A 27,530-nucleotide genomic window follows, 5' to 3' on the forward strand; every position below is an offset into this window, starting at 1 on the left:
GAAGTTTCTTTGTAAGTTCTAAATAATGCTTTAAAAAATATTGGGGGGCTATTGATTTCTAACTTCAAAGCACGATGGTCAGGAAACAAGACATGCATAATTACTTTTTCATGAAATTTGCACTTAATTGATAGATATCTATAAGTACTGGATGTGTACTTGAGAAAAATGACTATTATGAGAAGCAAAATTTATCTCGGTCCATTGAATTAAGCTTGTTACTTGGGCTGTTCAGAACTTTCTTATCTTTGCTGATTTTTTATTCACTTAATCCAACACTAATTGAAAAAAAAAATAGCTGAGTTCTTCCCAAAATGATAGATTTCTCCATTTCTAACAAAGTTTACATCAAGTACATGGAGGCTGTTTTATCAAATGCGCTACCTTTAGAACTATTATATCATCTTGGAGAGATGAACCTTTTCTCATTAAGTAGTGACCCGTCTTCCCCTGGCCACATCTCCTCCGGTCCTGAGCCTGAGACTGATATACCACCAGCCTGCCTCTGGCTGCCCGATGTTTCTCTTTTCATACTTTCATTTTCAACCTTTTCTGACCTCCACACTTTATTTGTATTTCTGGTGATTGCATATTGCTGGATTTGGGCTTCATCTTGTTTATCTAATGCAATAACCTCCGTCTTTGAATTGATGGGCTTAATCCATTTATATTTGCTGATTTTTGCTATATTTGGACCTGGTTTTCCCTCTTATTCTATGATTTCAATTTGTCTTGGTTTTTCTGTTTCCTTTTTCTCTTTTGTAACTTTTCTTACTTTAAAAAGTAACCTTTTTTCTCAAATGTATTCTCTCATAGCTGCACTGGCTGCAGCCATGGACGCATATTCACACGCATGCAGACACTGACACCCGAGCCGGTTCGAAATCTGGACATCAGTTCTGACTCGCTCAGCTCAGAGGTACGTGTGTGTTTTACAAGGGGGGTGGAGACCTGCACTACTGTGTCCATACATCCCAGTTTCGTGCTGCTCCCGGGTATCAGAGACCTGCAAACATGCTGCCTTGGGCGGGGGACAAATATCACATCCGTGTGCACAGTGAACTCATTTCAGGAACTGAGAGAGAATCACCCTTTAGGCAGAGGCAGGTGATCAGATGTTTTGGGGGGTATTTTGGTACCGGACATTGAACTCAGGACCTTGCACTTTCGAGGCAGGCAGCAGAACCACTGAGCTAAATCCCCAGCCCCTGATGAGGTGGGGTTTTTTACTTTGTTTTCCCACAGTCTTTACCACTTCGTTATGCTAGAGTTCACAGGTGCACATTTTTGCCATGCAGGAAGGCTGTGAGATGAGAAACCCTGGCTCTATCTCTACTCGGCAATGGACAGGCATGCGGTCAGTACCCACTGCCCTGCCCCAGTTCGCTGAGCTGTAGTCACTGGGTACTCGCATTACGCAGCAGCCCTGCTGCTTGGTATTCATGTCCCTGGGCTTCTGCTGCTCCCCGCAGAGGGAGACACACACCTGCGATGAGTTCTGAGAACTGGCCTGAAAAGCATACGTGACACAGCCTAAAACTAGAGGTTTTCTGAAGACACGAATAAGATCCCTTCTGCTCTAGTTTCTGGAAGGAAACTGGAGCTAACGCAGAAGTGGTCGCAGTCATAAGGGACTCCTAAAAGACGGGATAAAGACAGACAGACCGAAAAGGCCAGGTGGCTATCACTGAGTTGATGAGAACTGCCCGACTAGACAGATGGAGAGACACGGGCAGTAGATTCACGGTGGCCAGGGCCTTGAGGGAGGAGGAGACGACTAAACAGGCAGGAGGTTTCCACTGAAGGTGATGAAAATGTTCTGGAACTAAATAGTGATCGTGGTTGTGCAAATACTAAGAACCACTGGCATTATGTATTCCATCTTATGGTACATGACTTATAGTAAATTACATTGTAAAAGGTCAGAGGTAGCAGCTCAAATGCTTTTAGGAGCCCAAGGGAGACATACGTGAATAAAGCCAGCTTCGGGGGGAGGGCAGGGTGCAAATTGAGCCCCTGTGAATATTCGCTAACCATAGGTCACACGCACGCTCCCTCTGCCTGTCCTTGGAACCCTGGCCCTCTCTGCCCGACTCTTCTCTATCAACCACTGACAGGACCAAGGATGCAGAGAAATGAACTCTGACTAAAAAACAGACAAGGCACAGTGATGAGGGCTCGAGGAGCCCAGGCTCCAAGCCAGGGGCCCAGTGCAGGCTATGGGCACGGTGGGAACAGAGCACCTGGCCCCCTCCCCAGGGACCAGCTCCTCAGCACAAGCTCAGGGCCACAAAGGAGACTCATGCAGCCGCTGCCAGGTCCTGATTTCTTGTAGAAAGCTGGAAACTCGTCTGTGTATGTAAACACTGGCTCCATTTGTTCTTTTTTTTTTGATACCACGTGAGAAAAACAAAACATACAATGCCTGGCAAGGGCTGTGGCTGGCAGTCCTCATCCTGAGCTCTGGGAGCCCCGGGGTGTTGGAAGCCTTTGCTGTAGAGGGTTGGAGGGTCCACACAACTGCTACGAGGGGTGCGTTCTGCAGAAGGTCACGTGCTGGGTACATCACCCCTCCCCCCCAAGTTGCCCATTACGGTATTGGAGGTGGGGCCTGGGAGGGGGATTAGGGTTGGACAAGACTACGAGGGTGTCACCTCCCAGCAGGCAGGAGGGGAACCCATCTGGCCCACGAGTGCTCCTGCCTGAGCCCACGAACACCGGCTGAGCAGTGTGTGAGGAGTGAGTTGGGGGAGCAGCCAGAAGATGGAAATTCTGTGGACATCTTTCTGTTTCCACATCAAATGAGCTGAGCAGCAATCCAAAGAGCAAAGGGGAAGCTGAACATCTATGGGCTGTGCCCCTGAAGGGGCACGGGAGGAGGTGCTGGGTGGGAGACCCCTCCTGGCGGCTGTGGATGGAGGCAGGGCCTTCCCTCTGGTGACCGCAATACATTGCTCCTGAAGTCCCAGGCCCTGCTCTGAGCCCTCTACAGTGTGGTGGGGCCTCATCCTCACAACAACCTACTGGTGCCATCTACCGTCTCTAGTTTCCAGATGAAGAAACAGGCAGAGAAAAATGGACGGAGAAGCCAAAATTTAAACCAGGTAGCAGGGCCTCTTGAACCAGCATGCCCTGCCTACACCTGGAGCCAGAGCACAGTCATCTGGAGGCCTTTAAGGCCTGGCTAGTAGACCCCCAGCTCTGCAGGGGATCCTGGAATTCATTCTGCCCAGGACATGAGCTACTCATACCCAGTGCTTCTCCAGCCTGGCTGCAGTGCTATCGAAGCCTGAAAGCAGTGGTTCATGCTCTGTGTCTCTCTCTCCTCCCAGCCAAACCAGCTTATACATAAACAGCAACCAGCACAAGGCTGGCACGTGAGCACTTGCAAACGTCTGAGTGGGTGAATGGATAAACAACTGGACGGGTGGGTGGAGGGATGGATGGATGGATTTTTGGGTAGTGGGGTGGATATACAGACAAATGGATGAATTGATGGATGGATTAACTCTGACATGGGAAATGGAATTCTTTTTTGGTACCAGGGATCGAACCCAGGACCTTGCGCTTGCCAGTCAGGCACTTGAGCTGGGGAAATTGAATTCTTCACATCCATGGCAACTCAACCTGTAGCAAAGTCAGGGACAGAAGCTGTGGTGTACTATTTGTCCCCATTGCCATATCTAGGCATTGGGGGAGTAGAACTCATCAGGCTTGACAACAGTCACTTCTAGAGGGAGAAAGAGGAGCTGAAAATAACTTCTTATATTTGTGGACCCATTGCCAAGGGTTAGCAATGCCAAAGGTAAGACAGAAAAAAGAGCTTTAGGAAGAAATGGGGAGGAATTCAAACTTAAATTCAGCTTCTATGCAGCCAGAACCACAGGTTCATCTCCCCCCAAATCTGGAATTCACAGCAATCAGAGAGAGAAGGCAGGCCACCACCAGGGCCCGCAGAAGGCGAATTAAGGCTTGGATTTGCATCTGACCTGAGACGACTGCACCATGGCCACCTAGGGGAAACCATGAGGACAGGGTTTTGACTGTGGGTTTGGGTCTGGGGCCAGGGGTCAGTCCTGGAGCTGCTGACACAGACTCCGTGCCTACAGCAACCTTACCCCTGTCCTCCCTCCACCAGTGGGTTTAGACCTTCCCACAATTCAGCCTGGGTACACTCTCCAAGAGCCAGCCTGGGCCTGGTTCAGAGTGGGTCAGCAAAGCCTCCAAGTAGGCCGTCTCCCAAGACCACAGGGCTGGCTTCAAGGGACAGCAGGTAGAAAAGCCATCATGTCCCCGCAAGCCGGCCCTCAGCCACTCCCGGGGCCACACTGGATACACTGACCGAATGGAGGCCAGTGCCTCTCCTCCTAGGACATCTTCATCCACAAGGGCAGGGGGGTCTGGGCTGCCATGCGGTATATGGCACAGTTCACCCCACCGGGCCACCAAGCCCTAGACGTGCTTGCTATCCCACCAGCCAATCTGACGGGACTGGGGGTCTGCCTGCACCCCATGGCCTGGCGACTCGCTCACCAGTTCCCCTTCGCTGTCCCTCGGGGTCCCTTCAGGCAGACGCACAGCATCTTCCACCCTTGCAGAGGGCCCAGCAGCCAACTTGACCCACGGCATGGTGAACACCCTCGCCCCCGGTTGCCAGGCTTATGACGTGCCTCTTGGGCCACAAATGCCCAAGGAGAAGGTCCTGGGACTGTCTTGTGAGGACCATAGTGTCAGGGCTTCCAGGGAGGCTCTGTGAGCCTGAGGCCTCAACTGAGGCCCAGGGGCAGGGCTTGTCCAGCGACAGGTCAGTCTCCTGGAAGCTCCACAGGGTGGCATGGTTCATTCCAGCATTTTCTGCATGGGTGGAGACATGGAAGGCCTGCTCCGGGTACCAGTGTGCGCGCACACACACCCATGTGTGTAAGGGAGAACCAAAGACAGCGTATGCGTGTATAACTCCCAGAGTAGCTTCAGTCCAGGAGTTTCAAAATCCATGCCAGAGGGAAGGGTGGGCACACCTACAGCGGCAGGGAAGGGACGTATGGAGCCCTGGCTGAGCATGGCCTACAAGGCACATGCCCAGAGCTGCCACACCTCCCGGTCTCCCAGGAAACCAAAAATTGAGATTTTCATAAAACCTCCTGATTGTTAAGTACACATTCAACGTTTTTGAAGTCATTCTGTGTATCAAACCAAACCCGTTAGGAGTGGGAGAGGGAGGGGCTGCAGGGACAGCCTGTGAGCTGTGGGTTAGGCCCGGGGTTAGTACACACCCCCAGTTCTACAACGAGGAGACTGAGGCCAGGCCAGAGCGGCCCCCACCTGCATGGCCCTTGAGGAGCACCCACAGTGTGCCAAGCACTGAGGACACCAGGGCGGGTTCTCGTGCCCAGGCCAGGAGTCCACGTTGCCGAGGGCCCAAACTGCGATCTCTGAGGCCCGAGGCCTCCCGGTGCATAAGGACCCCAGGCTCCACCTCAGACCAAGATCCTGGACAAATCTGAGCCCGGTTTGGGTAATGAAGGCCAAGAATGTCAGGTGCTCCCAGAATTTTGCCCAGAACAAAGGTACCCAGTTGTCTGACCTCCTCCTCAGGGGTCCTGGACGTAGGAGGAAGGACAGAGTCTTCTTGTGTCTACAACTGGCCGTTTGCTCTCCAGCACAGGGGTCTGGGCAGTGTCCTGGTGGGCAAACCCAGCCCCACCAGGGAGCCTGGGAAAACGGAATCCCAGACCCCATGGGGGCAGGTGCCAAAGGGGACCCGGCCCTGGGCAGGGCGGCCACTTCTGGGGAGCTAGGGCTGCCGCCCCGCGCCAGCTTCTCCCAGGGGGCTGTCCAGGCTGGACTGCACCTCCCCACCCACCACCTCGCTCCTCCGGCCAATGCTCTGCAGGTGGGCTTCCTCACTGGCCTCCGTGAGAAACAGGGAGACTGCAGACTTCTCCCCGCAGAAACAGAACCACTGGGAGGCTCTCTTGACGTCCCCGAGAGGAAGATAAAAATCCCTCTGAAGTGCGTTCCGATTGAGAGGCAGCCCTGAGTGGGCAAAGGTCCTCAGCCACACCCCCGCGGGCCCCCCCCCCACACACACACACGGGCTGCTTGGCTCAAACACAGTTTTCAAAAACTTTGAATTAGCTGCCAATATTTAAAAATGAAGTGGTTTTACATGAAATTGTGATTTCGGTCCTGTCCTATAACCTCAGAAGCCCTCCTGCTGCCGGCCAATCCCAAGTCCAGCTGCACCCCCACCAAGCCCCCTCTGCTCACGCTGCTGCCATTGGGTCCGACCAACATCCACATACACCACCGCCGGCCTCCGAGGACGCTTGAGTCCCAGGCTCGTGGCAAGGCCTGTCCCTGGTGCTCCTGTCCCTGGTGCTCTGTCCCCTCTGAGCTGTGCATGGGGTCTCAGCCCCCACCGGTGCTCACCTGGGGTCTGCCATCTCAGGGTCTGGACCACAGCTCCGGGAAACCTCAGGGAGGAAGCAGAGCCACGGATGCGAGAGCGATGGGCAGAATCAGCCACAATTCACAGGGCCAGTGCAAGGTCCCTTATGCACAAAGTGATTCAGAACTCCAAGGCGGTAGGGGCTGGGGTGTGACTCGAGGAGAGCAGCGCTCGCCTAACTTGTACAAGGCCCTGGGTTCCATCCCACGCACGCACACACCGTGATGGCGACAGCGCAGATTCACGGCAAGCGTGGGGCCTCAGGTGACGGGTCGCACTCGTGAAGCCAGCCTTGGTCAGGAGCAAGGGGATGGGACCAGGAAGCCCCCGCCCTCGACGTCCCACAGCCCAGCCCCTCCACCTCCACCAGCCCCAGACGTTGCGGCCGGGGTCGGGGTGCTGCATGGCCAGGTGGCCCCGTGAAAGCAGCAAGCCTGCAGCCTGCAGAAACAGCTGCTCAGGAATGAGGATCTGCGGCCAGGCTCTCCAGGCAGCCCCAGCCATTCCTTCTTTTCACGGAGATTTAGGCACCAACTGTGCGCCAGGCACGAGGGCGGGAACTCCGCTGCAAATCACTCCTCCCCGAACTCCTGTGCGAAGCGACCTGGGCCTTGACCTCGCGCGGCCTTGCGGGGCTTCAGCGCTGAGGGGCAGGAGAGGGCGAGTCAGACTCAGCCACAGAAAAACGGGCCTCGTGCAGTGCACACTAACAGAACTGGGAAGGAACGGGACCACAGCCCGGGGGAGGCTGTGTCAGACGTGGTGGAAAGTCAATGTCCAGAGCAGGTAAAGGCTCTCCCCAGTCTACTGTGTGAGACCCCAGGCCAAATGGGCAGGGAACTTCAATGGCAGAGGAGACACTCGAAGTCCTCCCCCATGGGAAGGATCATTCACCCTCGCTGGCAACAGAGGCACAAATTGAAGCTAAAGTGGCACCAGATGAGCAAAATGTTTAATGGTCGAGGCCCTGTGCTGGCGGGGACTGGAGAAACGGGAGCTCCGCGGAAACCACCCCGGCTCTGCTGAGTGCTGTTTGTTCGGCACTCGATTCCCATAATTCATTCAGTCACTCAGCAAGTGCTCCCTGACAGCTGCTCAGAGCCAGGCCCGCAGGGTTCCCAGGAACCGAGTCCAGGGCCAGCTGCCTGGGTGTCCCCGAGCCCGAATTCCAAGCAAGGAGGCCCAGGGCAGCGAGCACGCAGCACTGTGTGGCAGGCAGCTGTCACTGCATCTCTGGCCACCGACGCACCCCGGCCTGCTGGACAAGCGAGGACACAGGCACCCCCAGGGCGCATCATCCACCACGGGACAAGGCCCTGTCTCCCGGGGCGGAGGAGCTGTGGCCACCCCAGAGCCTGCCTGCTGCGCCCCGACTCACCGCCCCCACGAGCCCACCGCCCGCACTTCCTCCTGGGAAAGCTTTCTCCAGCCAGACGGGCACCGAGCATGGGAGGGGCACAGGGCAGCCAGAGGCACAGGGCCCTGCTGCTTCTCTCCCTAGCCAGGGCCACGGGAGACAAGCTTGCCTCAGGGCTTCCGCACCCACTGCTCCCCCTGCCCAAAACACGGCCCCAGCCCGGGGCCACCCCCATGCTGATCTCAGTTCCCCCGCTACCATGCTGGGCCTGGAGCGCCTACTCCACAGTCCGCTCTCCCACTGCCCCTGTACCCCATCTGTCTCTGACAGTGGGACTTTCTACTGCTCCGTGGATCCCCTGCTGACGTGAGCTTGGAGGGGGGCATCCTCTGGCTCATGCCTGGCTGCACCCCCAGGACCTGCTCACACAGCGGACACTTGGTAAGAATGTCCGAATAAAGGAACGAATGAGAAGGCATGTGTGGAAGCGGCAAGGGGCCTCTCGGAGGCTCAGTCTCCCACCTGAGAGCTGCACCTGTTACTGTCATCCCTCCTGCAACCTGGGGAGCAGCAGTGCTATTAGGTACTGCCGAACCCTGCATGGCGCCCACGTGCTAGTCCCTTCCCAGCCCAGCTTTTCCACACAACCTAAGCTCCCAGGCATCTCCTCCACCAGCCGCTGGCCCAGACTCTTGCAAATTCTGTTCCATCTCACAAGCCCTAAGCCAAGTGCGCACCACCCCAGATGTGCACCCTAATGCTTCCTGGACACTTGTGGAAGACAGTCTAGTTGGACTCTGTCAGCTCCAGGCACATTTGCTGAGGCTTCACCTGCTGTGTTAATCAGCTTTCTGTTACTGTGACAAAGTACCTAAGGCAAGGAACTTAAAAGGAAGAAAGGTTTATTCTGTCTCATGGTTTCAGAATTTTCTGTCCACAGTGGCATGGCCTGCTGCTAGTGGCCCAGTACATCATGGTAGAAGCACATGGCAGAGGCCTGCTCACATCCTGGAGGCCAGGAAGTGAAAGACAGGAAGAAGAGTCTAGCATTCCAATATCCACTTCAAGGCCACACCCCCAGTGACCTCACTTCCTCCCATGAGGCCCCACCTCTTAAAGGTCCCACCACCTCCCAAAGCACCACAGGCTGGAGATGAAGCCTTTAGCATCATCTTCAGGGGGTGCTTATCCCAACCATAGCACCCCAGAACCAAACCCAGTCTAAAGGGCCAAGTCAAGAGCTCTGGGAGAGGAGTCCCAACCCAAGAATCCAGCCCACCTTCCACCTAACATGTGTCCACCAGGATCCGGTGCTGCATCTGGGGATGCAGCCGTGGTGAAGTGAGAGGAAGTGCCCACTCTCCTCGAGCTCAGAGCAGCAGGGAGACATGATGAGCAGATGCTTGCAGGGTGTGGAAGATCCTATGGCCAAGGCTAAGGCAAAAGTGTAAAGGGGAGTCGGCAGGAAAGGGAGGAAGGTGCTGCAGGTTGGAAGCAGGGACCGGCGCGTGTGGCCTGTGCCCAGGCGTGAAGTCCCAGGGCTGCTGTTACCTCCCTGGGGCTGGGCTGGGTGCAGGAGCGGGGGGATGTGGATGGATTCCGTGCCCCGCCCCTCCATGTCTCTGGGCTCCCCGCTCAGGTTCAAGACAGAGGATGAGACCCACAGAGGAAAGTACAGCCGGCAGTGGGAGCAGATCACCAGACACCAGCGTTTCCACCTAATTGCGTGACCTTTCCAAGCTCAGAGCTCCTTCAGAGCCAAGTGCAAAGCACTGCTCGGGATTAATTTCAAAGAGAAATGGGTCGAGGAAAATTGGAAATTTTTATAGAAAACACTTCAGGGTTGGAGCTGGCTGAAGGTGTCTGTCGTCCTGCCGAGAATTCCGAGGAAATGGGCCTGTGATCAGAGGCCTCTGGCTGGTACAAACTAGCAGAGTTGGAACCTCGGGCCCAAACCCTGTCTCTGAGCCAGGCCCCTCACTGCTTCTGCCGAGGACCCTTTGCTCCCTTCCGACGTTGCTGTCTGCAGCCCATCACAGTGGCCACCTCGGTGCTAACCCTGGAACGAGCCAGCAGCACCCTGCCCTCCGGCCCCTCTGCGGCCCCCGCAGGCCCTGTCCAGGGACCCCATGGCACACTCTCCCTCTGCTCTCACTGCACAGAAACCTGGTCCTGCAAGGGGAGCCCCGCCCACCCCGAGGGACATCTTGAGCAGGTCCAGGCCAGCTTCCAAGCCGGAAGCACAACCACCGCAGACCCGCAGCGCTGCCCGGAGACAGCATCTCTCCAGGAACCGGCATCTGCCGTGTTGGGGACATGCACAGCGCAGGCCTACTGAGCCGCCGCCAAAGCAATGGCTGGGTTCCCTCCAGGTGCTCATTAAGTTCCAGACACACCTGCGACAGGCTGCAGCTCTGCCCGGCTGTGCCTGTCTGGAGCCAAGGTGATTACCGAGTGCCACCAGAAGAGCTGAGCGTCCTTCGCAGCACAGATCCCAGGGAAAGAAAGAAAAGCATCGATCTATTGTGTCTGTGGAGGAGAGGGCAGCAGAGAAGGGGCGGGGAGGGCCAGAACCTCGGCCGAGACAAACACCCCTGGAATCGCTGCCATGTGGCCTGCAGCAAGAGCAGCCACCAGGCTCCAGACAGGTGAGGCTAAGCCTGTCACCTCCAGCAGTGCCCCGAACGCTGTACTCACTTAGATATGGGGAAACTGAGTCAGAAGGGTTGGCATGTTGCCCAGGGCCTCACAGTCAGTGGTGGACCAGCCAGGTGGGGCTCACACCACACGTACCGGCCCCTGCTGCAAGTGTCCCCTCCCTGTGTGGCTGCTGATGCTCCTTGGAGAGGCACAGCCGGCTGGGAGAGCAGCTCCCCGCACCTCAGCTGGGACCAGGTCACCTCCATGCAGTCACAGGGGACCAAGCACCCAGGACCCCCCAGGCCGCTGTCACCCGCTGCCTCCACCCAGGCGCAGATCCCAGAGGCAGAGGTCGGGGAGGGAGGACTGGCCCAGGACCAGCTACATCGCACTGGAGGCGGGAGAGGGGACCCCTGGGCACCACCGGGTGACACGCCAGTGGCAGACTGTCTGTGGGGCACACCGCAACATCCCACTGTCTCCCTGTGGGTGAGGTGAGTCCTAAGCCTGCGCCCTAGCTGCACGCACCACTCTGGGAGGCAACGCAGGCGGGGCTCCCCAGCTGCAGACCCCAGCCCAGAAAGCAGGCCAGGCGGGGGCCGGGCCCTCCAGCTCAGCCCCAGCTCTGAACGCTCTCCCCACGATGACCCCAAACAACTCCGGGCCTCTGAGAATGTGCGGCTTTGGCTTTCCCAGCGCCAGCCCCGCCCACTCTTCCCGGCGTGGGGCCACGTCACCCCCCTGGCATCCCCAGCAGCCGCCCGAGGCCCCGACCCGCAGGACAGGAGCACCGCAGCCCTGCCAAGGGTGCGCTCAGCTCGGAAACACGCTCTGGAGTCGGCCCAGCCGCCTCGAGTTTCACAACCAGCCTTCTCCTCGGCTTTCCTCGGGTTCCCAGGCTGCAGGCTGTGGAGGAGGAGCATGGTGGGCCCACAGGGCCAGCTCGAGAGCAGCTTGCGGGTACAGGGCCAGCCCGGGTGAGGCCGGGACAGCAGAGGTCCTGGCACAGAGACACCAGGCAGGCCTGGAGCTCAGGCTGCAAGTCCAGCCAAAGTCTGGCCTGGCTCCACATCTCCCAGGCTCCAGGCTCATCACTGAGACAGGTCACTGAGCCAGGGCCCCTGCGGTCCACATCCTACTCCCCCGGACCCACAAGCAGGCAAGATACGATTACTTTCAGGACCCTGATGGGGCACAATCCCAGGGACCCTACTGGCCCTAAAAGCAATCCCAAGTGTCCCGGGAGGGGCGACGCCCAGGGGCCTCGGCCACAGAAGAGGAGGCCATGAGACCCAGAGGAGAGACAGGAGGATGCAGCCAGGAGCCCAGGGCCAGGAACAGAGCTGTCCCTGGAGGGAGCGGCCCTGAGGACATTCAGGGGCCCTCAGACACCCGCTGCGGACTCCCAGCTCCGGAACTGCGAGGGAACAAACTGCTGCTTTAAACTACCAAGTGTGCACAACCTATGCGGCAGCCGCAGGAAGCTCAGCGACAACAACAGTGCAAGGCGATGCCTTTGAATTCCCCATTCTCTCGGGTTTTCTCCCACTGCCCTCCGGCCCTTGCCCTACACCCCAAATCCGCTGCTTCACTGAGGCCTGGTATCCGGCTGCCACTAAGCAGAGCATGTGCACCTCCTGTCCTCCCACCTGTCAAGACAGGGCTCCCTGCAGCCTCCTGCACACTGCAGCCAGAGCAGGCTGGCCACAGCACAAACTCGAATTCAGGTCCCTTCCCACACCCTTGAGAGCTGCCCGCTGCTGCAGGACACCGTCCAGGGCCTGGGTCATTCGAGGCTGCAGCCTCCACACCGCCCCAGCATCAGCTCTGCCCTCAGGGCTCCGCCCCACACGTCTGGGGCGAGCTCCCGGCAGCCTGGAAAATGCCTCAGGCTCAGGGCAAGGCAACAGGATGAAGTTGGGTCAGGTTGGGAAGGGCTGACTTCCCAGCCTGGCTGGGCAGGCCCAGGAGCCGCTCCCCACAGCGCCTCCGCACACCCCCCAACCTGCAGGCCGGCCTTGGCCGGGGCAGGGCGAGGCTCCTCTGTGTCGTGCCTGCTCTGCCTGTCAGGGAGGGCACTGCAGCCTGACAGTGCGGGCAAAGACCTGGCACAGCCGCTGAGGACAAGGCTGTAGCCGAGGTCACTGGCCAGGGCTCCAGGGCACAGCGGCCTGGGCAGGGGACCCACCCCACCCCACCCCACCCCACCCCACCCCACCCGGCCCTCCTCCGTCCCAAGGAGGGCTGGCCCCGGGAGGGCAGCCCCAGAGAGGGCAGAGGGCAGTGGCCAGCAGGGAAGCGTGTGCTCTATCTGGCCAGATGGTGCTTTTCAGAAATTTGAAGCCACAGTTTAGAATCAGCAAAGTTCCCATAAAAATCATATCTGAATTCTCTCGACAGCAAGATAACGAGCTTCCCAGACCTACCCTTCTAGGGTCAAGGCCCAGGGTGCCGAGGACGGGCTGTCCCTCCAGAGTGCTCTCGGTCTGCCCACGGTGTGCCACGGTGCAGCCTCACCCACTGCTGCTTTCATTTCCCCCCAACTGTTTCCTGTCATCTGTGTTTATATCAAAAGCAGGGAAATAAAGCCCGGCCAAGGACAGGGTGGTTATTTTTTTTCTTTTCTGTGCCGCTGGGCTCACTGGTACTGGCAGCTGGGCCCTGTGGGCCTCCAAGTTTGAACTCTTGTCTTGAGATGGCAAGGCCCTCTGCAGATGACTGACATCTGCCTGGGAACTTTGGAGAACTCCAACCAGCCCCTGAAGGCGGAGCCAGGGGCAGGGCCAGCTTCTCCAGCGCCCAGCCTCCGCGGCAGCGATTAGATTAGAAACCCCAAGGTGGATTATCTGCATGAAACCCCACTCCAGGCATTCGAACCCCTACCAGAGGCAGATTGTGGCCACACCTTAATCTCAGCCCAGAGAGACTGGCTTCAGACTTCCAGTCCCAGGAACAAATTTACTGCCTAAGCCTCTCCACTTGGTGGCAGCCAGAGCCGCTCCTTCCTTCCTCAGCCCCAGGCAGGGTGAGAGGCAGACGGCACGCAGGGTCCAGGGATGGGCTCTGGGCTCTGGGCTCCGAGCTGCACCTGTGCACACGGGTGTGAGAGTGCGTGTACACACACACATGCCCAAGAGGCCAGGGTCATACAGGGCCCTGCCCCCACACAGTGTCTCTGGGCCCAAGGCTGAGGGAGGCAGAGAACAGGCTCGGGTCACCTGTCACCCCTGAGAAAGGTCCGTGGCCCCAAGGAGGTCTGGGTGACACCGCCACCACCAATCCCCAGGAGACCACTTGGCCCCACAGAGCTAAGAGAGCTGCACTGCAGCCCCCAGCATGGCTGGGAAGAAGCGAGAGGGTCCTCCTCTCCCTCAACCTGTCCTTCCCTACAGACGTCTCCAGAGCCAGAGGGCAACTTGACCGTGCCAGCCGACAATGCCACACACACCCAACTGGTCAGAGTTGGTGCCATGGAGACAAAGCCCTCGCTTTTCATCCACTTCCCCAGGTGCAGCGACTTAGTGAAAATGGTAACTGTGAATGCCTGGAGTCACTCAGGCAGCCCCGGCTTCTCTGAGAATCAGGACAACCAACTTGGCACCTGAGAAGGAGACATATCGGCTCCAGGACCCCTTACAGGAAGCACGGACCCCGAAGCCCAGGACAGGCGTGTCCCTTCCCAGGGAACACAAATACCAGGTGCTTCAAGCCCACCGCCGGAAGTCACCTTGGGGAGGGGGACACCCCAGCCAGCACTCTTGCCTGCTGCTTCAGCCTGGGCCACGTGGACACACCAGGTGCCAGAAGAACACGCCCGAAGGAAGGGTTCCTGCTCTGACCTTCAGATCGGCTGTCTCCCAAGGGTGCATGCACCCGAAGCGTGGTCCGGGGTGGTTACCGTAAGACACGGGGCCCGATGCCCTCTGGATTCTCAACTGGACATGCGACCTCACGCTGCACATGTGCCTTTCACTGTGACACCAGCAGCTGTTGGTCCTTCTCCAGAGGACTGATCTTGGACTTTCAGTCTCCAAAACTATGGGCTAAATACAACTCTCTGTAAAGTTAGCCTTTCTCAGGTATTTTGTTATAGAAAAAAACCCACATTAACATACTCGTGTCTGTGTTCACTGTGCACTGCTACAACAAAATACCTGAGGAAGGGTCATTTTCTTTTTGGAAACTAGGTCTCAATGTGTAGTTCAGGCTTGAACTCACTATGTAGCCCAGGCTGACCTTGAGCTCATGGTGATCCTCCTGCCTCAGCCTCCCAAATGCTGGGATACAGGCGTGTGCCCCCACTCCCAGCTAAGGGAGGATAATCTGTAAGTCAAGAGCTTCATTTGGCTCATGATTCTGAGGGCTGGAGGGCCCAACAATGTGGCTCTAGCACTGTAGTGAGGGCCCTTGGTGCGGCAGAAAGGGCAATGGCCGCATGCTAGTGACAGCACACACAGGGCATTCCTGCTTTTGTAACAGTCTACTCAGGGCCAGGATGGAGCTCAGTGGTGCTTGCACCCGCCTCGAAAGCACAAGGTCCTGAGTTCAATCCCTGCTACTAAAAAACCCAGTCTGCTCTTGCGACTCTCGGGAGTCCCACCAGCCCCAGGAGACCAGTGCCAATCCACTCACGTCAATCCACTCACTCTCAGGCAGAGTCGAGACCTCAGCACCGTGCCCCGGGGCGAGGCTGGAGCATAGGACCCCTGGGAAATAGACCACGCCCAAGCACAGCACCTGCCCTGCACACACGCGCGCGCACACACATGGGCACACCCTTTGCTCTGAGGCCCTAGGGGTCTGTGCCCAGCACTGTGTCCTCTTGCTCCACCCGCCCACAGGACATGCCTTCATGTGTCCCCAGGGCCGAGGCCCATGGGAAGCTGAGCCCTCTGAGGTCACCCCAGGCCCTAAGCCCAGGGCCAGCATGAACTGTCTGGACCCTGCAGCAGGCAGTGAGCTGGCCCAGCTCTGGGCCAAGGGACCATTAGACACCTACAGGGGAGATGGGCTCTCCCAGGCCGGCATCACTCAGCAGGGTAGGGCTGACCTCGGACAAAGGAAGGGGACTGAGCTGCAGCCGGACCCTGTGTCCCCCAGCCCACAGCCTGGACTGCTGTGCGGGACCTTTGCAGCTGGACTGGAGTCTCAGCTCAGCCACGGGCAGGTCCACCTTCTCCCCCAACGGCCCATCTCCGACGGTGCCCCACACCCAGGCCAGCCTCACCCGACCTCACTGGTCAGCCTCAGCCAGGCTGTTCTAAGGCCAGGGGCTTCCAGGCTCACTCTGAGTTTGAAATTCCTTTCCTGTGCTCTCAGTTCCAAGTTCTCAACAGAGATCTGTGAACTGGGGTTGTGAGGTGGAGGGAGGATTCAACAGAAGAGGACAGAACACCGCAGAAGTCAACAAAATAGAGCTGGGCCAATGAGGCCACGGGGGAAGGCAAGCGCCCCACCAAATTTGGGATCAGAGACACAGCCTGCGGCACCCGGGCAGCTCCACTCTGCAGGCTCCACCTCACGCTGCCGGAGCCAGGAGAAGGAGCCAGAGCCACCCAGGACTTGGCAGTGGAGGCCAGCCCAAGAGTACCAAGTCCACAGCACCAAGTGGCCCGCCCTGAGCTGTCTGAGAGGCAGGCACTTCTACCCCATCAGAAGTTAGGAGAAAGGAGAGGCCAGAGGCCCGGGCTCACAAGAAGCTGGGCTGGTGCTGGGCCTGGGGGCCTGACTGGATCCCAGGTCTGGGACTTGCCCTGCCCCATTTTCACTCTTGCCCACCATGGTGTGTACACACACACACACGCACACGCACACGCACACGGCCCACGCTTGGGGGAGGCAGAAGGGGCCGAGGCTAAACCTGCAGGAGGCCAAGCAGGCAGCGCCCACTGGCCCAGCTGCTGGTAACCACAGAGGGCGGTGACTCACTACCAGGCAGAAGCACAAGGGTACACTTCCAGAGGTATCGACTGGCCCCGCTGCACTGGGCTTCCGGACGGAATGATTCCTTTGCAAAGGGCCTGACTCGGCTTCTTGAAATGAGCCTGGTGCCCTGCCAGGCTGCACGCCATCGATCTGTCAGCCAGGGGTAAGGGAGACCTGAGGTAAATGAGCCGGGCTCTCGGGAGGGAGGGTGCGTGGCAGTGAACCGCAGTGCGGGGCTGGCCCTCCAGGCCTCTAGGGCACCCGGGTGAGGGTGCCGTGTGCATGGGCCTGGCCCGGGCCCCAGGGCTTTCCTCAGCCAGAGTGCAGGCCCAGAGGCTGAGGGCCGACACACAGCTGCCCACGCACACCACGAAAGCCAGGCCGGAGCAAGGTGGCCTTGTCCACGTGGTCGGACCCTGGGAAGGGTGAGGCCTCTGCAGGACCGAGGCAGACCTGACGTTGGCCTCACCACTGTCCAGAGCCAGAGACTCCCGGAGAGGTTCCAGCCACCACAGCAAGCACTCAGCTGGGTGTCGGTCGCCTGCTCACCCGGCAGCTCCTCTCGTGCTCCAAGGCCCAAAGCGTGCATTAGTTTGAAGTTGAGAAAGACAAAACCCCACAAATGTGCAGAGGCCGCTCAGGCAGCTGGCAGCACCCAGGGTCTTTACGGGGCTCATCCCTCGGGGAATCCAGAAGGAGCACTCGCCAGGTGGGGCCGGGGCAGGCGCCATCACAGAGCCACGCAGCACAGAGGCAGCAGAGGGGGCAACTGGGTGGGCACTGGGCCGAGGGTGCAGGCCTGGTCTGGGCCGCCTGCTCCCCAACACTTTTTGGTCCTTGGGCAACACAAGGTAGCGCACGCACTGAACAACCTTTGCTCCTTTTTCGAGGACCCCAGGCCTGTGAGCACTGGGCACTCAGGCTTTCTCGCCCTCACACACCCAGGGCACAGGCCTGGCCCCGACACCCACCCCGGCCTGCAGGGGGCTCTCCGTCCCCCAGGATGCTCCCTGGGGTCAGACAGTGCTCCCCGGGGGCCCACCAGCCGCAGCAGCCTTACCTGTGTCCAGCGCCTGTGGGTCCTCGGGAAGAGGGGGCCTGGGTGTGGGCGGTCGGCGGTACACCACGTGCACGCGGCCCTGCTCCGCCTCCTGTGCTGCCAGCCCCTTGTCCAGAGGCTCGATGAAGAACTCCTCCTCCTCCATGCGGATCAGCCCAGCCTGCAGAGGCAAAGTGGAGAGGTTCACACTCCCAGCACACGACAGGCGAAGAGGGGAGCAGCAAGGGCCCTTCCTGGTCCTCGGCTGGGCCTGGGCGGACCGGGGCACAGGTGGGCAGCCTCCCACGCTCGGCCTCCTTCCAGGAAAGTTAGGGCGCTGCGACACCCGACGTGCCGGGAGCAGCCCAAAGGATTCACGGGTAGCCACGGGCCTGTGTGCGGCCCTAGGAGGCTCAAGAACCATCAGATGGGGGCCAGGGGCCACCCGACCCCAGAGGCCCAAAGTTCAAGACAAAAGTCAAAAGCATCAGCACAGAGCTGAATCCACCCACAGACATATTCAATTTGGGCCAAATAATACTTATAAAATGATGAAATTTCATGTTTTAGAAAAGCAATTCAAACACAGGCTCTGACCAAACATGGCTGCACCCCGCCCCGCAGTGGGTGCCTGGGACAGACATGTGCCCATGTCACTGGCCATGGCCCACTGCGCCCCACTGCCTGTGCCCACCCTGGCACAAGACCAGACTGGACAGGCAAGTGTCCTGCCTCTCCCAAGAACACAGTGGCCCTTCCTGTTTCTGCCTGTACTCAGGCTGCTCTGTCCTACAGCATTCAAGGCTCAGCTGTCCTAGTCCTCCTAGCCCTTCCTCGCTTCACCAGGTCACGGACACACAGCTGAGCCGCCTGGTTCTTGGACCTGCCATGGTCTCAGCATGGTTGTCTCTGCTCCCACCTCTCACCTGGGCCACCGGGTAAAGCCCTATCCCCCTTCAATGCTTGACTCAGACCCTTCCAGGTGCCCCTTCCACTGTGGGCACATGGCACCACACTCCTCAGGGCCATCTGGCCACCCCTGCTCCATCTACTGTCACACAACTGCCTCTCCTACTTCGATTTTTGATCCATTATCCATAAACCAAAGGTCTGGTGTTGGGGACTCACACAGTGTCCAACCTGAGGATGCACTTCCTTTAGACTCACGGGAGCTTTTTCAAAGCTTGTCTTCAGGCTTAAGAACCAGAAGATTCGGCAGAACACGCAGAATCAGCCTGCTGCAGACAGGCAGCCACCTGGTTCCACATTACAAAGACGCAGAGGACACCGGACCACCAGACCACGGTACTGAGTCCCGCTGCTCCCGGCCCAGAGGGCAGAGAAGCTCAGCTGGTCCCAGAACTCGGAAGGAAGGTCCCCACCTCCATCCCAGGCTCCTAGGGCAGAGAAGCTCAGCTGATCCCAGCACCTGTAAGGAAGCACCCCTGCTGCCATCCCAGGCTCCTAGGGCAGAGAAGCTGAGCGGGTCCCAGCACCCGGAAGGAAACTCCCTAGGGAAGGTGAGCCGGGTGGGTGCCAGAAGCAACCCCCCCCCCACCGTGGAAATGAGAAAACACCTAAGAAAGCCTCAAAAATAGAGTTTCAGATCACCTACAGCAACCCCAAAGGGAAACGGGATGGAACAATCTGATACTCAAGCACCTGGACTCCCTGAAAGCAACAAAAGAGGATCTGGGAAAAATGAAATCAGAAATAATTACTCAGATAACAGCAAAGATTTTGCTCATGGTGCAAGACATGATTAATAAATCTAGAGAGGACACAGATAAAAAAATAGAGGAGCTGAGGAACATGATGGAATCCCAACATAGGAAACAAATGGAATCCATAAAACAGATACAGATTATCAAGAGATTAAAAACTCCATCAAAAGTCTCTGCAGCAGAATGAACCAATGTGAGGATAGAATTTCACATATAGAAGATAAGATTGCAATTAGTGAGGAGGAAAAGAAAAATTGCTTTAAAATTGTAAGGGAACATGAGAAATCAATCCAGCAGTTGCTAGACGATGCAAAGAAGAATAACATAAGACTGACTGGAGTCAATGAAGAAAGAGGAGAGAGTGCAGATGACATAAAAAAAACTCCTCACAGAAGTGATGGCAGAAAACTTCCCAAGCAGGGGAAAAGAACTTGACATACAGATAAGTGAGGCAGACAGGACTCCAGCTAGCCTTGATCAAAACAAATCTACACATAGGCATATAATAGTGAGGATTCCAGAAATCCAACAGAAGAACAAAATTCTACAAGCAGTGAGAGAAAAGAAACAAATCACATACAAAGGAAAGCCCATCAGAATCACAGCAGACTTCTCAATGCAAACCCTCAAGGCAAGAAGAGCTTGGAGTGATGTATTTCAAGCCCTAAAGGAAAACAGCCTCCAACCCAGACTGATGTACCCTGCAAAAGTATCTTTCAAAATGGATGGAGAAGTAAGATACTCTCGTGATAAAGAGCACCTCAGGAACTTCATGAACACCAAACCGGCACTCCAAAACATTTTAGACAATACCCTAGGAAAAGACAATGAGGATCACAAGCCCAGGAAACCCAGCAGAATGAATCCATTGGGCGTGACAAATTAAACGCAAAGGGGGAGAATCCAGCAAAAAGAAAAAGTCATGACAAGGCTTTTAAAACTTTTGACTTCATCTCCCTAATGAGTGTATAATTCAATCTTGTTATTGTACTGATTAGTATTTTTCTGATTCTAGAGTTGCACATCATTCCTTGTGCTATACTGGCTATTGATCATCTTATGTCTACATTTTAATTGGGTTGTCTATTAATGAGCTGTAAGAGTTCTTTATATATTCTGGTCATAGGTTATATGCATTGGAAATATGGTCTGTTTAAGGATGTCATTTAAAGTTCTAAATTTTGATGGAATCTCATTTATCAATGTTTTTCTTTTATACATCATGGGTTTTGTATCCTAGGTAGTTCTTGCCTACCCTGAATTCATAAATATTTTCCCTTATAATTTCTTACAGTTTTATACTTTTAGGCTTTCTTATTTAGGTTCATAGATCCCTTCAAGTTATTTTCATGTATGGAAATAAAGGGTTGAGGTTAATTTTTTATATACGGATACCAGGTGTTCTAGTGCTGTTTGCTGAAAACACTATCTCTTCCTCGGCTCTTGAATTGAGTTTATATTCTATAAAATGCTAATGTTAAATAATCTTTCAAAACTCAGTGGACCATATATGTGTGGTTCTATTTCTAGATTCTGTTTCATTCCAATGATCTATATGTCTTTCCTTACACCAACACTGCCTTGATTACGGTAGCTTTAGAAGAAGTCTTAAAATTAGGTACTAAACGTCTTACAACACTGTATTTTTTTTTAACTTTTCTAGGTCCTTTGTATTCCTACATAACTTTTAAATTTCAATATCCAATTCTTCATTTATAGCAGGTATACACAAGGACCGGGGATTTAGCTCAGTGGTGCCGGTGCCTGCCTCGCAAGCACAAGGTCCCGAGTTCGATCCCCAGTACCAAAAAATTTTTAAACATTTTTTAAACAACTAAAAGAATTAATTTTTGGGCCAGGGATTTAGCTCAGTGGTTTCGTCACCTGCTGCGCAAGCACAAGGACCCAAGTTCGATCCCCAGTACCAAAAAAAAAAAAAAAAAAGTAATTTATAGCAAGTATACACAGACCTGAATTTTTATATATACCTTGTGTTTTCTAATTCTGCTAAATTCAAGTACAAGTTCTAGGGGCTCCTAGAGATTCCTTAGTATTTTCTCTGTAGATGATCATTTCATCTACATATAAAGATTTTGCTTCTGCTGTGCCAATCCTATCCTAGTTGTGTCATTTTATTGTCAGACTATTTTGGTGGGGACTAGGTTTCAAAGTTTAATGGACAGATAAAGAGTAAGCATATCTGCCCTTGTTCCCCACCTTAAGGAGAAAGCATTGTATCTTCTCCATTCATATAAGGCATTCTCGCTGAAAGTATGGAGTACATGTCTTTAATCTGTTGAGCAGTTTCTGTTCTACTTCTAGTCTCCTGATAGCTTTTACCAAGAACAGCTGTAGAATTTAGTCCAATACTTTTTCTCCAACTAGTGGCAGGATCATATGGCTTTTTCCTTTCCTCTGTTAAAACGATGACTTTTGCGGGTGGATCTTCCAATGCTGAACCAACACTGCCATCCCTATAACAAAACCACTTTCTACATCCTGCTAGATCTGACTTCCAAGAGTTTGTTTTGTTAAACAAATTTCTATCTATGTTCATACTTTTTTCTATTATCTTTAACCAATTTTAGGATTAGTACAATGTTGATTTCCTAAAATGAGGAGAGAAATGTTCCTTCTTTTTTCTGCTTTAAACGTTGGATATAATTTATCAGTTAAAATGTATACGAGCCTGTTGTTGTCACATAGGTAGGTTTTCAAGCTAGGAATATACTTTCTTTAGTAGATGCTATTCAAATTTTATATTTCCTCCAGAGTCAGTTTCATTAATTTGTCTTCCAAGGTACTTCTTAGAAGTTGTCAAATTTATTTCAAAACAGATTTTTGTAATATGCTTTTTATATCCTTTTAAATTCTGTAAAATCTGTGGCAATGTCTCCTAGATCTTAATACTGTAATTTTAAAAATGTATAATTGATATCGTGTAACGGAAGAAAAGGTCTAAAAGAGCAGGGGAATTGGGAGGGGTAGGGGAAGGGGAAAAAGGAAAAGGAAAAAATATGAGAAGAGGAAACAAAATGGAAACAAGGTCTTTGCAAATAGGCAAGGATGGAGGGGGTGAAGGGAGGGCAAGGGAAGGGGAAAAAAAATAAGAACCAAGATACTCATGTAATGGTACAAGATCCCAATGATGAATGTAACTGTATTTTATACCTAAAATGTACCAATAAACTTAATGGGGGGGGGGAAGAACCAGAAAATTCCACATCAATGGCTGGATCCCCAGGTGCTCCCAGAAAGTGGGAAACGGGGCATTTCCACTGCCCACCTGACACCTGGCTCAACTGGCACCAGATGGGTTCTGTGTTCGATCGGCACTGAGCTCTCAGCATGCAGCCCGAGTCACCATCCAGATGTTAGGGAACCACACTCTCAAATAACCCGTGGGCTCTGCCTCATCGTCATCCGGGCTGGGAGAAGGGACAGGGTGGCAGGACAGGCGCCATCCTCTCCCTGATCTCTGCTTGTCCTGCCGTGTTGCTGGCTGGGAGGCGGCGAGGACAGATGAGTTGGCACCGCCATGCTGACGTCCGCCACGAGTGGCAAGCGTGGCACACACACCATTCGCCGGGCACACTCAGCCCCTGGGGGCCTTGGGGTAGCCACAGTGCAGTTGGTTACATGAACGGCCCACTGGGAAGCGGCAGCTCCAGCTGGTAGCAGGGGCTGGTGGAGATGCAGAGGGACGCAGGGCACAGCAGTGGGCCCAGACTTGGAAACAGGAAGTCAGTGGAGGATCCGGCGTCCACCCCGACCCTGCCCGACCAGATGAGCAGCCAGAGACAGAGATGGAGCCAGGCAGAGGCAAAGGCAGAGGCAAAGGCAGCGGCGGGCCACGGCCAGCGGGAGGAGCCGACTGTGGGGCTGGCGCCCCAGGGTGAGGTGCGGAGTGGCGGCCAGACAGTAGGTGTCCAGGTGAGGGCAGCGGGGACCGGAAGGGTCCAGCACAGGGCGCCTCGGCCTGACCTCTGCTCAAGGCCACACTGGCGGCTGGGGGGCAAAAGCCTGGAGAAACACACTGGGTCTGGAGCCAGAGGGCAGGTGCCACAAACGCAGCGCCGGGGTAGGTGAGAAGGGAGCCAGGGGGCAGAATCGGATCAGGACTCGGGGCACATCTGATTCAGGGCCTCCGGTCTGTGGCCGGCTGAGAAACAGCCCCCAAATTACCCAGGTCCTCATCCCACCCCAGGTGTGGCAACGTGTTTAGTAAAGAGGGACTTTGCAGAGGGACCACCTCAAAGGCTGCGGCTCACTGTGCCAGGTGATCGGGGTATGTCCACTCTCCCGCAGGATGAAGGCAGGGAGAGAGCTGACGTGGACAAGGAGGAGGCCCACGAAGGGCAGCAGGAGTGAGCAGAACGGGGTCACCAAGGCTGTGAGAGGACAGAGGCGCCCTGATGGGAACCCTGTGGCCTCTTTCTGACTCATCCCGGCCCCGGATGCTGCCAGTCCTGGCATGTGGTCAGCAAATGCTCCCGGGCTGACATGACTCGGAGACATGTCCCCTCCACAGACGCCGATGAAGGGCAAGGGCAGGCCCTGCCCACTGCACATGGTGAGAATGTTTACAGCAGTAAGTTACTTCCAGGCTACTGTCACGGACATTCCCCATGCGTGGTTTTAGGGGAGACAGATGTCTCCAACCCAGATTATTAATAGAACTGGAGAAAGTACAGTAATTAACCTTGGCCCGACAGCAGCCAGTGAGGCGTCCAGGAGCCCGGGGTTCCCTGCGACCTTTCTGCCTGGCTGGCCTCAGTCCCTTGCCTGGCAGGGGGGACAGTGGGCCCCTCCCACACTTGCATGGTCACTGCAGCAGCACACACACTCGGGACACACCTCGGACAGGGCCTGTGCTATCCGTGCTTCTCGATCCAAGGACACCATCCAGCCTACTCGCTTGCCAAATGAGGAAACTGAGGTCCGGGGAGGGAGAAGACTTGCCGAGGATATACAGCTGTGGGACCCAGTCCCCAGGTCCCGTGGAAGGGACATCTCTGGGGTGGGCCCCTGCCGGGGCAAGCAGAGAAAGACACTCCACAGGGCAGCCCCTCTCCAGAGGAGGTCGGCTCCCTGGTACACGTGCCCCTGCTCCACTGCACGCCGCCTCGATCAGGAAGCAGGCAGAGCCGATGCTGCCTGCAGGGTCCTCTCAGCTGCCCCCTGGAAAGGCTCCACAGCCCTCGGAGACAGCGGTGGGGCCAGTTAAGCCAGGGTTTCTCACACCAGCAGAGACCTGTGACAGTGTTCTTAGGTGGGGATTTCTGATATATTCCTTGCCAGAATGAACCCATCTCCACTGAGTGTTGTGAAATGCACACATATATGTCATCTCGGTGACCCTCAGCAGCACGATCCCCAAGGCCAGGGCCTGCCTACGGTGACACCGATGGGTGATGCCCCGCACAGCCCACGGAGGACACCTCCAAGTCAGACGCCTCACCGTGACCTCAAGACCGGCGGGTGAGCGTCTCAGACCTACAGATGGCCAGGGAATGGCCACCCCCAAACTGATGGGGGACCACGCCGAAGCCACTCACCAATCACCCTGCGACATCAGTCACCTCCCCCAAAGGCCATTGGCCTGAAGAATCCTGGGTGAAGGGCTCTCCGCGAAAGCGGGGTTCTGCACCCTGACTCCCACTTTGTCCTGCCGTCTGGGACTGCCACACCCACCCGGGCTCTCCCCCGGGGGACAGACACATGCTCCCAGGAGGGCTCTGGCCCAAACCTCAGGGGCCACCCGGAGCCCAGAGCCTGGCAGTCACATCGGCAGCACGGAGGCCTTGGCCCCTCGTGAAATGCCCTCCCCGCCTCTTGCTTCTGTGCCCCGCTCTTCACTGTTTGATTCGTGGTGAAACAGTCACTAGAAATGGGAGCTAAACCCTAAAAATCTATGAGAGTCCAAGGGCTGAACAGCCGCGCTCTGTTCCTCTGCATTTTAGGGCATCAAGCACCGACACCGCACAGCCGGGCGTCACGGGAAACGCCAGCCTGCAGCCTGCTCCTCTCCGCAGCGGCGCCGGAACGGGCCTGCCCCTCAGCACGGCCACCTCCGCAGGCTGCGGCACCAAGGCCAGCAGGTGTTTGCCAAGGTCACAGGGGTGGCAGTCAGGGCCGAAGCAGCCAGGCGTGCCGACACACACACGGGATCCCAGGGGCTCAGAAGGCTGAAGCGGGAGGATCACACATTCAGCCTGGACAGCCTAGCAAGAACCTGGTCAAAAAAAAAAGCAGAGGAGCTCAGTGGAAGAGGCCCCGGGTTCAATCCCCAGGACAGGGAGAAAAGACAGACAAGAAAGAGGCCGAGGCTGATCCAAGCGCAGAGAGCGCCAGACTCGGACGAAGGGTAAGCAGCGTCAGTACGCACACGCACACGCAGCCGCCTTGCGTGCACCCCACTGCAATCGCCCAGGGTGCTGGCCCCGGGAAGAGTCCTGTTCCCAGAACCACCGACTCCGACTGAACCACACCCTCCTCCCCTCTTCTTTGACAACAGGACAGGGGGCAGCGGCCACCAGCCGCCCCTCCACAGATGAGCCCTGGCCCCGCGGGAGGGCTGCGCAAATGGGCCGCCACCGCTGGCAGTCCTGACACAGCCGGCCTGGGAGCACGGAAGTGCCTGGGGCAGAGGGGCCACCCTGGGGGCTCCGGGGGAAGGAGCTGCTGGGCCCTCACCGCCGGCACAGCCTGGTAATGCCCTAGGGCACCTAACAGAAAACTCAGCACGGGCTCCGCCTCAGCTCCGCGGCCCAGGGGATGTGTCCGCCTGCGGATTCTTCCATTTCACAAAGCGGGGACCACTCTCCAGACGGGCTGGCAAGGGCAGCAGGCAGGGGCTGCCCACAGCCCTGCCCTGCATGTCCGCTGCTCCCGCTCTGCGCCTTCCGGAGCACCCCCTTCGGGAAGGGCCTGACGTGTCCTTGTAGCAGAGCCCTTACCTGCCCAGCCCTCTTCGCATTTGGGGTACACAGATGTGGCCCTTGTCAGGTTCCAGCCACTCCCCCGCTTCCCCTTGAGCAGGGTTCTGCCTTCTGAAGCCAGAAGGAGCTGTGGCCGGAGCTGGGGCTTCCAGGGTTGAATTAAGCATGGTGACCACGGACAGGGCTGCCTGGACCTACTTTCAGGCCCACGAGTCCTTATTCCCGAAAGTCCCTCTTTTGACCTAAACCAGCCAGAGTTCATTTCTCAGCCTGATTCCGGCAGTCAAATGCACCCAGGGCCAAGTCAGTGCTGGGCTGGTGGCAAGTCTGGACCCTGCCTTGACGGGCAGGGTGCAGGGACAGGCGGGCAGGGAGGGAGAGAACAGTGGACACAAAGCTGGGTGACCCGGCTTCAACTCCTGCTTGTGGCCCCTCCTGTGAGGGGCTGGGCTGGGCTGGGTGCCCGTGACTAGGTATACTCACCCTTCAGCACTCAGTAACCCTAACAGGACTAAGGTGAGCTCTGGATGAAAGGACCGGAAAGCAAGCTCCAAGCCCAAGCCCACTCCTCCCCGATCAATCCATCAATCGCTGCCTGTCTGCAGGATAAAGGCTGACAAATCCGCCGTCTGCCCTGGGAGGTCCCCCAAACGCCACCCACCCCTCCACCCTGCGTCCTTTGCACCTCAGTGCTGGTGTGCCTGCCCTTCTCTGAGCAGCCAGTTTCTGCTCTCTGTTCCCAAGGAGCGGGTGTCCTGCAGGGGCCCCCAGGGCTTGGTTCCTCCCTGTGAGCCAGATGTTATGCAGGGGTTTTCAAGTGTGGTAGAAACCCAGACTCCCCTAGTGCTCTGTAAGGCAGATGTCCCAGGTACAGAGACTGCTCAGGCTCAGAAAAGTGCAGTCGCCGACAGACTTCCCAGAGAGGCTCCCACAGGCTTGGGGAGACGGCCCTGGCCTCTCCATCCACCCAGGAGAGCCACTGAGGGGGTCGTCGGGGTCAGCGAGGCCCAGCACTCCCCTCAGCACCATCACAGTTTCTGCCTTAACCCTATTTTATTAAATTTCGATCAGATACTTGGTCTGCTAAGACTCTGAGCCTGAATCTTGATCTCTTTTGGTTATAAAAAGAGATTGGGAAGTACTAAAGGTGTTAAAGATCCAGCAACACCAAATGAGATTCCACTTGACATAAGAGAGAATTTAAAACACAACTGAAAGGAGAATAATTTTTCCCACTCAGAGATTCGTCATTTTAAAATAGGTGACAGCCCTATGGAGCTGTAATTCACATACTATGCGATCCACTCATTTACACGGAACATTGAAATGTATGATTCAATCACCAACAATTTTAGAGCACATCGCTATCACCCCAAAAGACACTCATCCACCTCAGCAGCCTCCCCACATCCCCCCCAACTCCTGTTTTCCTCCTCACCGCTGGGTAACCACG

At 56.1% G+C, this 27,530-nt stretch overlaps 1 protein-coding gene across 2 annotated transcripts in view; it reads right to left on the reverse strand.

The window, feature by feature from the left end:
• Positions 1–27,530, reverse strand: part of Adamts2 (ADAM metallopeptidase with thrombospondin type 1 motif 2) — a 194,731-nt gene that overhangs the window by 103,780 nt on the left and 63,421 nt on the right. For both annotated transcript variants that reach the window (XM_021242213.2, XM_021242221.2), the window contains one exon: positions 17,434–17,593. In XM_021242213.2, the coding sequence (XP_021097872.2) occupies positions 17,434–17,593 (160 nt within the window). The remainder of the gene's footprint in view (positions 1–17,433; positions 17,594–27,530) is intronic.

This window comes from Heterocephalus glaber, unplaced genomic scaffold, assembly GCF_053883595.1.
Source record: "Heterocephalus glaber isolate CG9 unplaced genomic scaffold, H.glaber_assembly_v1.0 deba00001606, whole genome shotgun sequence".
Classification (NCBI taxonomy): Eukaryota; Metazoa; Chordata; class Mammalia; order Rodentia; family Bathyergidae; genus Heterocephalus; species Heterocephalus glaber.